General features: G+C 44.4%; 1 protein-coding gene across 1 annotated transcript in view; it reads right to left on the bottom strand.

The window, feature by feature from the left end:
• lig1 (ligase I, DNA, ATP-dependent) overlaps positions 1–11,605 on the bottom strand; it is a 27,118-nt gene extending 15,513 nt beyond the window's left edge. The window contains exons 1-8 of the mRNA XM_042072994.1: positions 11,449–11,605; positions 10,681–10,743; positions 6,895–7,108; positions 6,206–6,365; positions 5,718–5,861; positions 4,985–5,353; positions 1,712–1,802; positions 81–176 (exon numbers count right to left, since the gene is read on the bottom strand). Of these exons, the coding sequence (XP_041928928.1) occupies positions 81–176; positions 1,712–1,802; positions 4,985–5,353; positions 5,718–5,861; positions 6,206–6,365; positions 6,895–7,108; positions 10,681–10,743; positions 11,449–11,465 (1,154 nt within the window). The 5' untranslated portion in view covers positions 11,466–11,605. The remainder of the gene's footprint in view (positions 1–80; positions 177–1,711; positions 1,803–4,984; positions 5,354–5,717; positions 5,862–6,205; positions 6,366–6,894; positions 7,109–10,680; positions 10,744–11,448) is intronic.
• Positions 11,606–14,193: the final 2,588 nt, after the last annotated feature.

Here is a 14,193-nt window from a genome sequence, read left to right as displayed (position 1 = left end):
AAATATTATGTAGCTGTTAGCTAAATGTTATGTAGCTGTTAGCTAGGAGAGTTATTTGCTAGTGAGTGGATGTGACTTACTTCTGGCCCCGCCCCCAGCAGGCGTGGTCTATGGGGTGGTAGTGAGCTCTGGATGGATCGTATTGGGTCTGGTCCACGGATTCCGCCCCTTTAGCACTGAGAGAAGGGGAGAAAGAGCTCATGAGTTCTGAAGCCAACACACACACACTTATACACACACACACACACACACACACATACACACACACGGCAGATTACCTGCCCAATCAGCGACGAGAGGGGATGGCGCTATAGTTTCGAAAAGAATGCAGTCGGAAGAATGTGTACATTTATTTACAGCAAGGGTAGACCTACATACATTGTTTCCTGACTGAGGATGCTGTTTAGTGTCAGTTTGTAAAGTTTAGGCGAAGTAGGAGGTAATGTCATGAATCCCTGAATAATGTAACTGATTAGGCGGACCAATGATTTCAAAGTTAGCTATTGTGACGTCACAATGCAAGTGTTGGAAAGGAATCCCAATCGTGAGTGACCACACTCTATTTACTTCATGAATCAGTTCTGTTTAAACGGGGGTCTGGATCACCTTTCATATGGAGGCTACTAAAACATATTGTGAGAAGTGAGTTTCACATCAACACTGACAGGGGCAATATTACGCTCCCTGCCAACACTGACAGGGGCAATATTACGCTCCCTGCCAACACTGACAGGGGCAATATTACGCTGCCTCCCAAGTAAACTTTCAGACATGCACCAGAGTGATGGGACTCGCACTGGAAGGGCAATGTAGAAGGAGGCGGAGCCAGAGACTTTCTAATGAGGAGACACAGCACTCAAAAAATCCTCCATAGAAATGCATGGAGCTAGTTTTGAACACCAATATGGCAGTTGTCTACACATATCCCATCCCTTCCGCGTCAAAATGTTGACATGTTAATACATTGAGCCAATCATGTGGTGTGTTGTGAATACAGTGAGCCAATCATGTGGTGTGTTGTGAATACATCGTGCCAATCATGTGTTGTGATCTCGCTGCTGAAGCAAGATTGGTGTCGTGAAGCCTTGTGCACACGCATTTCTGCCCGAAATAGATGTGACTATGAAATACATGACTTAATTCAGGATACTGCAACACACACGTTAACATCACACACAAGTCATTAGCCCATTCTGCATTTCACTACTCGCCAACTACTTTGCTGACACTGTAGCAGTGACGTTGCTTAGGCTAGCCTAGTTGAAGTGAAGACACTGTAGCAGTGACGTTGCTTAGGCTAGCCTAGTTGAAGACACTGTAGCAGTGACGTTGCTTAGGCTAGCCTAGTTGAAGTGAAGACACTGTAGCAGTGACGTTGCTTAGGCTAGCCTAGTTGAAGACACTGTAGATGTGACGTTGCTTAGGCTAGCCTAGTTGAAGACACTGTAGCAGTGACGTTGCTTAGGCTAGCCTAGTTGAAGTGAAGACACTGTAGATGTGACGTTGCTTAGGCTAGCCTAGTTGAAGACACTCTGTAGATGTGTTAGCGAATCAGAGTCGGTCTTATCAACGGATATGGATACGGCTGTCCTTCTCCTCAGAGGGGGCAGGCTTCTCTCCACACACACACACACACACACACACACACTACCTGTGGCTGTCCTTCTCCTCAGAGGGGGCAGGCTTCTCTCTCCACACACACACACACTACCTGTGGCGGTCCTTCTCCTCAGAGGGGAGGGGCTTCTTCTCTTCCTCAGTCTGCTCCACCTTCTCCAGCTTCACTGCAGCCTTCTTGGGAGCTACGACACACACACACACACAGGAGATGTGTATGACATTTTGCACAGACTGGTTATTTCTGTTGCTGTGTTGGACACAATAAAGGCACTTTGAGTTGGACTCTGAGAGAGAACAGGGAGAAAAGGACTGAGAAAAGAGAGAGAGAGAGAGAGAGAGAGAGAGAGAGAGAGAGAGAGAGAGAGAGAGAGAGAGAGAGAGAGAGAGAGAGAGAGAGAGAGAGAGAGAGAGAGAGAGAGAGAGAGAGAGAGGGAGGAAGTCTGCAGTGTGTGGGCATGTGCTGTGTGTGTGAGAGATTCACAGAGTGAGCCTGAGTGTGTGTGGAGTGTATGTGTGCGTGTGTGAGTGAGTGCGTGTTGCGCAGAGTGAGCCTAAGTGTGTGCGTGTGCATGTGCGTGTGCTGCCACTAACGACTAATTTTAACGACTAATCTTTCGATTAGTCGACTAATCTAAACTACTAATTTTTTTTAAAAACCAAGTGTTTGTTATTTTGTTGTGTCCGTTTTATTTTGAACTCAACTAAAGGGAAAACATAATATAATATATATATATATATATATCACTTTTGTTAGAAGCTGTATTACTGTAAGTAAACTGTTCAAAAACATTATGTATTAAAAAAAACACCCATTTAAAATGCTACCTTCAGATCTAATGTCAGACCTTTGATAGACTTTATTTGTATGCCAGTGTTGCCATGGACATAGACAACTTCTTTGACCTGAGGCCCGGTCATGGCATACTTGGGGTCATAGGGCCCACCTACATGAACCCACCCCCCATCAAATTATCCTTATATCACATCACAATTATTATTGTCATGCTATATTGTTATACATGCACTTCAAAGCAGCCAGTGTTTAAAGTGCTAACATTGTTCACAAACACTTTGTGAAAACATGCACATCAGAGGACTGCTTTACTAATGTAAAATATAATTACAATAGTTTCATTGCTTGCATGGTTGCATGATAAATACTTATCAAAACAACAGCAATTATATGGGTGCCATTGTTTTGGGATGTTTCCCTCATGCAAACATCATACACTGGTAGGCAAATGGAAAGAATATTGACATATTTAATTATGCCACAAGCTTTTGGCCACGTTATTCAAATTTGACTATACAATACTCTAGATAGTGTATTATAGTATGTGCTCTGTTTTTATGGAAGTTGCATAAATCCACATTGTTCTATTAAATGTAGTTTCATAATAGCCTTCCAATAGGTTGAATTGGAGCTTTGCTACCAACGTTATCAAGTGGTTTCAGTTTCTCTCGCGCATTGAATGAACGCTCACCACCATTTAATTGTATGCCTCTATGTTTGATGACACCAAATTAGCAAGTATTTCCTACTGATTGCAGAAACGTTTGTTCTCTTTTTCTGTCGGTCCGCGGTTCCTTGATCAATTGCGCAGCAAATTATCAGATGAAGCCCCGGGAATAATTTCACTCCGCGGCTCTGGACCAGCTGTGTCCACGTTACGGCCGGTGCTGGTCCGCGCGGCCCATAGTTTGAGAAACGCTGGACTTTGAAAGGCGACAGGAGTTGAGGACTTTGCATCAGCATGTCTTCATCTTTATCATGATCTTCATCAGTTGGCTTGAACTCTAAAAAAATATGCCTCGTGACTTATTGACCATGGGAAATGACGTGCACCTTGATTGTTGATATCATGGGCGGCGGCATGTTCGTTGTAACGTTTTTTGGTATGAATGAATTACAGTAATGACACGCCGTTGCGTTGTCAACGTGAGACACTCTTCACTTCATTTATTTCAATTTCCACAATACTATATTAGTCAGAGTCTGGACTAGCGTAACCTACTAGCTTAGCTCCCCCCACTTAGCTCTGCCTAATAATGAATTGGGCTGAAAGCAGGCAGGCACGCAGCTTTGCTGCTGGCGTACAGTTTGAGTGCAGTGCATAGCGGGGTTTAAAACATGACTGCCAAAGTCTTAGCCTGTTTGACATCCAAAGAAAGTCATTGTACGTTTCAAGAGTTAATACATAGAGTTAATTAATATAACATTACAGTGAGCCGTTTGAGACCAAAATAAATAGGCGGTCAATAGTAAAACGACTCTTCGACTAAAAAAATTGCCGTCGACTAATTTTCATGGTCGATTAGGTCGACTAATCGCGGCAGCACTAGCGTGTGCGGAGTGCATGCGTGCATGCGCGCATGTGTGTGCGTGCACGTGGAGTGCGTGCGTGTGCGGAGTGCGTGTGGAGTGCGCGTGCGTGTGGAGTGCGTGTGTGCGTGTGGAGTGCGTGTGGTGCGTGCGGAGTGTGTGCGTGCGTGCGTGGAGTGTGTGCGTGCGTGCGTGTGGAGTGTGTGTGTGCGTGCGTGTGGAGTGTGTGTGTGCGTGCGTGTGGAGTGTGTGTGTGCGTGCGTATGCGTGCGTGTGGAGTGTGTGTGTGTGCGTGCGTGTGGAGTGTGTGTGTGCGTGCGTGCGTGCGTGCGGAGTGTGTGCGTGCGTGTGGAGTGTGCGTGCGTGCGTGTGGAGTGTGTGTGTGCGTGCGTATGCGTGCGTGTGGAGTGTGTGTGTGCGTGCGTGTGCGGAGTGTGTGTGTGCGTGCGTGTGCGTGTGGAGTGTGTGCGTGCGGAGTGTGTGCGTGCGGAGTGTGTGCGTGCGTGTGGAGTGTGCGTGCATGTGGAGTGTGCGTGCGGAGTGTGTGCGTGCGTGCGTGCGTGTGGAGTGTGTGCGTGCGTGCGTGGAGTGTGTGTGTGCGTGCGTGTGGAGTGTGTGTGTGCGTGCGTATGCGTGCGTGTGGAGTGTGCGTGTGTGTGTGTGCGCGTGTGGAGTGCGTGTGTGTGTGCGCGTACGGAGTGTGTGTGTGTGTGTGTGTGTGGAGTGTGTGTGTGTGTGCGCGTGTGGAGTGTGTGCGTGCGTGTGCGTGCGGAGTGTGTGTGTGCGTGCGTATGCGTGCGTGTGGAGTGTGTGTGTGCGTGTGGAGTGTGTGTGTGCGTGCGTGTGGAGTGTGTGAGTGTGTGTGCGTACGGAGTGTGTGTGTGCGCGTGTGGAGTGTGTGCGTGTGCGTGCGTACGGAGTGTGTGTGTGTGCGTGTGGAGTGTGTGTGTGTGCGTACGGAGCGTGCGTGTGGAGTGTGTGTGCGTGCGGAGTGTGTGTGTGTGCGTACGGAGTGTGTGTGCGTGCGGAGAGCTTACTTACTGAAGAAGCTGCTGAACGCCGCCGTCTTCTTCACTGGCCCCTCCTTCTCCTTCCTCTCCTCCTTCTTCTCCTCCGTATCTCCCTTCTTCACAGCTCTGGGACTCTCTCCACTTCTCTTCTCCTCCGCTTTCTCTCCTCCCTTCATCCTCTCCTCCGTCTCAGGACTCTTTGAGCTCTTCTTCTTCTCCTCTGCTTTCTCTCCTCCCTTCATCCTTCCTGCAGGGCTTTCATCATTCTTCTCTTCTTTCATTCCCTCCTCCTCTTCCTCCCTCTCTTTCTTCACCTCTGCTGTGGGCTTCTCTCCTCCCTCCTTGTCTTCTGTGATCTGTCCATCTCCATTCTCCACCTCCATCTGCTCCTCCTCTTTGTCTGCATGGAAAGAGGGATGAACAAGAGTAGGAATGTTTGGTCGCATGCATGCACACACACACACACACACCCTCCTACGAGCGCACACACACACACACCCTCCTACGAGCGCACACACACACTCAGTCGCATGCGGGCACACACACTCCTATGAGCGCACACACACACACACACACACACACACACACACACACACACACACACTCGGTCGCATGCATGCACACACGAGTGCACGCACTCACACACACACACTCCTAAGAGGACACACACACACTCCTAAGAGGACACACACACACTCCTACGAGCACACACACACTCCTAAGAGGACACACACACACTCCTACGAGCACACACACACACACACCTAGGCGCTCCTGGGACTGCTCCGTCCTGGCTCTCTTGCTCTCCCGTCCTCCCTCCTTCTCCTCCTCCCCTCCTTCTTTCTCCTCCTTCTCTGTCTCTCCATCACTGCGGTTCTCCAACTTCCTCTTGGGGAACTGCTTCCTCGCTGAAACACAAACAGAATGCAAAGAGAACGAGAGAGAGAGAGAGAGAGAGAGAGAGAGAGAGAGAGAGAGAGAGAGAGATCAACATTTTGAGTCAGTCATCAAACCATGGCATCACCAGCCACTGCAACAAAAATAGAACATCCTATTAGACCTGCATGGATGAGGTTCTGAACGGAACGTGTTCTATGGAGGGGCCTGAGGTTCTCTACGGAACATGTTCAAAAGAAGGGCCTGAGGCTCTGTAAGGAACAGGTTCTAAGGAGAGGCCTTAAGGTTCTGTAAGGAACTAAGAGGTTCTAAGAGGCTGTCCTCTGGTTCTGTGGTCCCTGGTGACGGCACGTACCTGTCCTGCGCTTGGGAACCCCAGAGGGGGACTCGGAGGAGGGGGTGACTGGGGTTGCCGAGGCAACCAACGCAGCTGGGGTCACTGGGGTCATAGGCGTTGCCGGGGAAACAGGCGTCTTTGGCGACAGAGAGGTGGGCGTGGCTTCAGGAGCAGACTCCTACAACATGGGGGGGGGGAATAAAACATACTTTACACACACATACACACACACACACTACACACACTCACACACACTACACACACACACACACTACACACACACAACTACTGTAATCTCCCGACCATAAACCATTGATTTTGCAAAATTCCATCAGTCGTGCGGCTTATGAAATTTTTTAAGTAGGCCAACAAATAGCCTACTTAAAAAAATCTAAGCAGGAGTAGGATTGATGAAATATTGGATACTTGGGGATAATGTTGTGCTTACTGTGAGGTTTTGCATTGTTTCACAATTTATTTCAGTTAGCCTATTAGCTGGTTTGATTTGCATTGAGCTCAATGAGCATCAAACCTATGCTAACTGAATGAGCATCAAACCTATGCTAACTGAAACACACACACACACACACACACACACACACACACACTCTAAAAACAAACTATTACAGTGTATTAACACATATAGGCAGGTTCCACACAGACTTCATTAGAAAGGCCCCAGGACTGATTAAGGGGGTGGGACTCACATGCTCATTGGTGGGTTTGTCTCCAGCGTCTCCTTTGACCTGATTGGCTGCCTGCTCCTTGGTGGGCTTGTCTCTGGCGTCTCCTTTGACCTGATTGGCCGTCTGCTCTTCATCATCGCTGTCCAGGATTTGCCGGCTGCGCTTGCTCAGCTTCTTCACCGGAGAGTCCACTTCCTGGTTGCCGTTCTGCAGCTTGAGTGGGCTCTTCACAGACCTGACCAGAGACAACATTAGTGTTCTATTCACTTAGTGTGTGTGTGTGTGTGTGTGTGTGTGTGTGTGTGTGTGTGTTACACACTGGCCACAGAAACAACAACCGTGTTCTGTTCACTCACTGTGTGTGTGTGTGTGTGTGTGTTTGTGTGTGCGTGCGTGCGTGTTTGTGTGTGTGGTCTAACAGCGGTACAGTAAGTATCATAGCAAACAGACTAGTTGTCTTTTTTTTTTTTTTGGGGGGGGGGGGGGGGGGGGCTAGACATTTTATTAAATAACATTTTAATAGCCTCCTTTAGATTACAACACCAGAGGATTACAATATAATATATCTATTATTTTATATCCTGATATAAAAATATTTTTCTGAATGACTGATATTTATGGCAGCACACTTTATGCAGATTAGCCTATAGCCCATAGCCTAGACCTACTATTTTTTATTACAACTCTACCTCTTTAATTCAGCTGTCTGGTTGAATCCTGGAAATATTGTAAACAAAGTAGCATAGTTGGCTAGCTTATCCTATCATAGTCTACTGATTGGACTGTTCAGTTTCCCCATGTGTGTTTAAGTTTCAAGGTAATACTTATTCTCCATTGGGACAGGCCCTTTTGGGAAACGTTGGTATTGAGATGATCAGTCAACTTCAATGCAAGAGTTTTAAACAAATATGTGCAGCATGCTAATGATGCTAAGCGGATTTAATAGTAATTTAGCTAGTCGTCTATGCGTCCTTGCTTTCACGATTGTGAATGTTTTATTTAAGTCGCGCGTGTTCATTGAGCAGGAGAGGGAGGGAGCGTGAGAGAGAGCGGGGCAAGGAGAGGGGAGGAGAGGAGAGGAGGAGAGGAGAGGAGGAGAGGAGAGAGGGAGAGAGCGGGGCAAGGAGAGGGGCTTTACTTCTATACTGTTTGGTAAAGTTGCACACATAGTCTACAATGAAAGCAAGGAGAGGTATGAAATTATTATTTATTTATTTATTTGTTTTTGGACAACGTAGGCTATCGATAAGTAAAGCGGGAGTTGTGGGTTGCTTTTGCCGCCGCCTAAGCTGCAAAGCACTGCGTGAAACACTAGAAAGGGTGTGTCACGATTCTGCCTTTTCACACCGCGACACAGTATCGTGGATATGAATGTCGCGATTTCGGTTTCGAATCGTATATCGTTACAGCCCTAAACAGCGGTAAGTAGCATAGCAAACAGACTAGTTGTAGGTCTAACAGCGGTAAGTAGCATAGCAAACAGACTAGTTGTAGGTCTAACAGCGGTAAGTAGCATAGCAAACAGACTAGTTGTAGATCTAACAGCGGTAAGTAGCATAGCAAACAGACTAGTTGTAGATCTAACAGCGGTAAGTAGCATAGCAAACAGACTAGTTGTAGGTCTAACAGCGGTAAGTAGCATAGCAAACAGACTAGTTGTAGGTCTAACAGCGGTAAGTAGCATAGCAAATGACAGCGCAGTGTTTCCCATACATTGACTTGTTTGTAGCGGCCCACCACAATATCAACATTGACCACCACTAGGGATGTAACGATTACCGGTATAATGGTAAACCGCGATAAAAATGTTGACAATAATAATTATCGTTTTCATTTCAAACATCATGATTATCACTGTTGATTACCGTGGTGTGGAAACCGTGTGTTTAATCCTTCCCAGCTTCATCCAAGCCTGCTTTTGACATACAGTAGGCCTGGTACAATGGAACAAAACTGGTACCCTACTGATTCTGTTGTCTAATTGATGGTTTTAACTGTGATTCAGATTAGGCTACACCATAAGATTAGGCTACACCTGATTTTAAAAGGCGGAACTTTTTCACCGCAAAATGTGCACTGCATTATGTAGCCACTCTGCGTCTTTTTATGTTCACGTCCACATTAAATCCATTCCACTCACGTTATCAGGAGAATACAGTAGCCTAAAGTTTTATTTTGAACACTTACTTTGGTCTCACTCATTGCATCCAAATAACAGAAATAGCAATCTCCAAGTTATGGTAGGGTAAGTTAAGCTATAAGCACATAGCCAATTAAACATGAAGAAAAAAGTGAACGGGACACTTTTTGAAACTATTTCAGCTTGTGTAGGCCTATCAGTGCTTTCTGAACATATTGAACACACTTTTAGAAATACCGTGATAATTTTGGTCACTATAACTGTGAGGTTACATTTTCATACCATTACATCCCTAACCACCACACAATGCTTTTCCAGGTTGTACTAAATTGTGCTTAAAGCTGGTTAGCATCATAACCACACTGTGCTAATTTCTCCCAAACTGTGTTAAAATGGTAACATTGGTAATAACAGTAATAACAATAATAATGGTAATAACAGTAATAACAATAATAATGGTAATAACAGTAATAACAATAATAATGGTAATAACAGTAATAATGGTAATAACAGTAATAGCAATAATAATGGTAATAACAGTAATAACAATAATAATGGTAATAACAGTAATAATGGTAATAACAGTAATAACAATAATAATGGTAATAACAATAATAACAGTAATAACAATAATAATGGTAATAACAATAATAACAGTAATAACAATAATAACAGTAATAACAATAATAATGGTAATAACAATAATAACAGTAATAACAATAATAACGGTAATAACAGCCAGAATGTTAAGATTTCCCCGGGTGTGATACCCCCTGAACCCACCCTGTTATGATCCGCACCCCCCCTCACCCTGTTATGATCCGCACCCCCCCTCACCCTGTTATGATCCGCACCCCCCCTCACCCTGTTATGATCCGCACCCCCCCTCACCCTGTTATGATCCGCACCCCCCCTCACAAAACACTTCCAACATCCCTGTTGCTCTAGTGAAGTCCACAGCACAGCCCACAGAGCAGAGTCCTTAAATTGGAAGTGGTCAGTAACAGCATAATGTGACCAATAAGAGCCGGACCGCCCTATACGCGCACTACACACATAGGGCCCCCAAAAATTAATCAAGACCCCACACCTCCCCATTACATCAAGAGTTATATTGTTGATGAGAAAAAATTAAGAGACCACTGCACATTTTTTTGATGTCATCTTATGGTTGCTGAGTGAAATTGGAATGAGTTGACGGTCAAATTCAAAATTAAGAGACCACTGCAAATTTGAATATGACCATCAACTCATTCCAAAGTCACTCGGCAACCGTAGGATGACATCAGCAAAACGTGCAGTGGCAACAGGGTTTTTCCAGATCTGTATCGTCAGCAATGGGAATGATTAAGCATTGACAATATTTAATATTACTGGTGGTGATGTGAATGATTAAGCTTTGACAATATTTAATATTACTGGCGATGTGAATGATTAAGCATTGACAATATTTAATATTACTGGTGGTGATGTGAATGATTAAGCATTGACAATATTTAATATTACTGGTGGCGATGTGAATGATTAAGCATTGACAATATTTAATATTACTGGTGGCGATGTGAATGATTAAGCATTGACAATATTTAATATTACTGGTGGCGGTGGTTGGAGGCCCCCAAATCAACACTGTACGCAGAGGTGGGACAAAGAAGTCTCAAACTCACTCTGATTTCACCTTCACCTGTCCGTCATTCTTCTCCTTGCCTTTCATTGGCTGGAAGAAAGACCTAGGAAAAGGAAGAGAATAGTGAGAGTATGTCAGAAGTGTCACGACAACTACGAGAGTCATAACCTTATGGTTTACTTACACTAGCGTTATACCCCGAGAGTCATAACCTTATGGTTTACTTACACTAGCGTTATACCCCGAGAGTCATAACCTTATGGTTTACTTACACTAGCGTTATACCCCGAGTTGTTCTACCCTCCACCTTACGGTTTACTTACACTAGCGTTATACCCCGAATTGTTCCTGCGCTGGGTGATTACGCAGTCTGGTTCGGTCTATCAGTATTAGAGATAGGATATTTATTGTTGACATTAGTTAACACTAGCTAAATTTAATGTTACCGAATCATCAACAAAGTAACTTTATGCCGAAAACGGTGGTAATTAGCCATGTTTATCGTGGCTAACGTAGATAGCATAACGTTACATGCCTCAATCAGGAAGTTTGCATGTATTCTTGAGATCTGGAAACAAGTGCAAAATACAGAAGTGCGTAATACAAAATTACTCATATTATTTATGATCCTAAGTTATTAACTCGACCCATACTGATACATTAGCTCTTGACACCACACATAGGTTAGCATACTAGATGCAGCTTGCAAGTTTGCGGACTATTTAGGTCCTTGTGCCCATGAACATTGGAGTCCTTGAATAACGTTATACCATTAAGAATGCGATCAACAGTATACGAGCGTACTCACGCAATACTCCGCTGCATGATTCGAGTTTTGGAAAGTTTCAACCGGGCGATAGGTCGGTGTATCGTATAACTTAACGTTACAATACTCTTCGTGTTTTCATAAACACATTACCCGCGCTGCGCAATTCGGCGCCAAAGTGATGTCAAACCCCACCACCAATCCCGGGAAAAAAAGAACACACGTTCTTTAACCCGTCAGCGCCATCTGCCGGATAGGATGTACACAAGCATGACCTCAAACACCCTCAAATACCGAACGTCAGACACTTGCCCATGATTTCCGGAAGTGTCATTTGGATCATTTAAATGTCAGTGGGGAAGTGTGAGACTGAGAACAAATCAGGATGCTAGTTGATTCAATAATAATCAAGACTAGATTAGAGCTCCTTGAATATTTGGCATCTGCTATGTTTGTTCTATAATTATTCTAGATACATAGGTTAATGTAACCTGGGATTACCTTATTGTAGGCTACACTTTAGGCTACATAGGCTAAATGCCAGGCCAAGTGCAGGCCAGGTAAAACTCGAGGATTAGAGATTCTAATGTGTGATTATTTGACCAGACAGCTCACATTAATTTTTGTGTCTGAGTGAGTCAGAGTGGTGTCAATTTGAGGGAAACAGAGATGATAACTTACTGCCTTAAAAGGGGGGTCAGCCCTATAGCCCAATGTTCCCACATGTATAAGGTTAGGTTAGGGGAACATGAGGTTTGTGGATGATTGGGGGTGCACTGGCCGATCAGATCTGACCACACCAAAAAGAAAAGTGAGGTACCTATCTTAAATAAAAAGTTATACATATTAAATAATAAGGTTAGGGTTGGGGGGTTGGGGTTAGGGATTAGGCCTGTGTTGGTGGATGGGTTAGGGCAGGGGTTCCCAAACTTTTCAACGACAAGGCCCCCCAAATACCTCTAGGTTCTGCTATGTGAGAGCTATCACTCTACTATTATTCCCAGTCATTATCATGGAAAATTATTATAATGGCATTGTATAACAACCCTCATAGTAATAGGTATATTTAACATTTTTCAAATGTATTTATTTGTTGTTTTTTTTTTCCTTCCAAGTTGCTGAGGCCCCCCTGGCACCCCTTCGCGGCCCCCACTTTGAAAACCATTGGGTTAGGGAACATAGGCACGCTCCCTTAAAAGGAACCCCGACTAGTAGTCTACGACATGTTGGCCTAATGAGATGTTGGCGTCAGCTATTAAAAAGGTGGTATAAAAACACCCCAAATGTTTTAGTTTTTATTAATGCTTCTAAAGCATTGAGACCTACATAACCATGGCGGCCTATGAGTGAACAGGTTTTCTGCATTTTTTAAATTAAAACTAAAACATTTGGGGTGTTTTTATACCACCTTTTTATAGCTGACGCCAATGTTACAGTAATCTTTTAAAGACAGCATGTAGATAGATACTTTATTGATCCCCAAGGGGAAATTCAGGGTCTCAGTAGCATACAGGCATGTTGTACTAGTCGAGGTTTCATTTACATGTAATATGATAACTCACTGTTTTATTATGATGACTCACTGCCTTGTCTACACATGGTGACGCAATACCAATCACATTCTCTACATGCTTTAAGAATGACACGCAGAAACAGGAATGCCTGACATGAAGCGCTCAGCTGATTCTCATAAAAAGTCAGAAGCTGAGAATGTTTAAGGTGATTGTCCAAATTCCCCTGCCTGTCTATCTGTCTATGTGTCTCTTTCTCACGCAGATACAGTAAGGTTGAGTGAAACACAAAGGGCGTTAGGCATTTGGCAGCTGATATACTGTAGCGGGAAGTTATGTCAAGGCAGAGACTCTGAAATGTGCAAGACCTCTCTGGTTAAGTGAAATACAGTAAACCAATCACATGCAAACAGTGTTAAATTCTGATCTATATATCTATCTATTTTTTATTAATTAACCAGTGTTGAATTCTGATCTACTGTATATATCTATTTATCTATCTTTTATTAATTAACCAGTGTTAAACTCTGATCTATCTTTTAATTATCTTCGCCTGACTCAGCCCTCTTTGTGACTTGTCTCTGGCCACAGTATACATGCACTGTCAGCAAAATTCGCCGTCAAACTGGCCCCCACAGTATCAGACCACACACATGATTAGGAGTATGAGGAGGTCAAGTGTATTCCTAAACATATTCCTCTGTGTAAAAAAACACACAACCACCATCACCACCACCTCAGCCATTTACAAAACATCAGCCATTTACAGGAAAGCAGAGAGAAGGTTTCGTTTTAGACAGCACCCTCCTCCTCCTCCTCCTCATCTCCTCCTCCTGGGTTCTTCTCATCAGCATGCAAGCACATTTACAGGAAAGGGCACTGCAATGGTTTCACTTCTGATTGGTTAATGAGTCTATGAGTATATGATGCTATTCTGAATGAGATTCAGAATGATTGATGAGCTATTACTGATAATTGATCCAGAAACACACACACACACACACACACAAATGATAATGATCCTAGAGTGAAGTTTGTCCCAAAGCTAGGTGCAGTATTATACATTATTATACCCTACTCACTAGGCTGGGATACCCTACTCACTAGGCTGGGTGCAGTATACTCACTAGGCTGGGTGCAGTATACTCACTAGGCTGGGTGCAGTATACTCACTAGGCTGGGTGCAGTATTATACCTACTCACTAGGCTGGGATACCCTACTCACTAGGCTGGGATACCCTACGCACTAGGCTGGGGGCATTATACTCACTAGGCT

The sequence above is a fragment of the Alosa sapidissima genome, chromosome 19 (genome assembly GCF_018492685.1).
Source record: "Alosa sapidissima isolate fAloSap1 chromosome 19, fAloSap1.pri, whole genome shotgun sequence".
In the NCBI taxonomy this organism is placed as follows: Eukaryota; Metazoa; Chordata; class Actinopteri; order Clupeiformes; family Clupeidae; genus Alosa; species Alosa sapidissima.
This window is presented reverse-complemented; position numbering and strand designations above follow the sequence as displayed.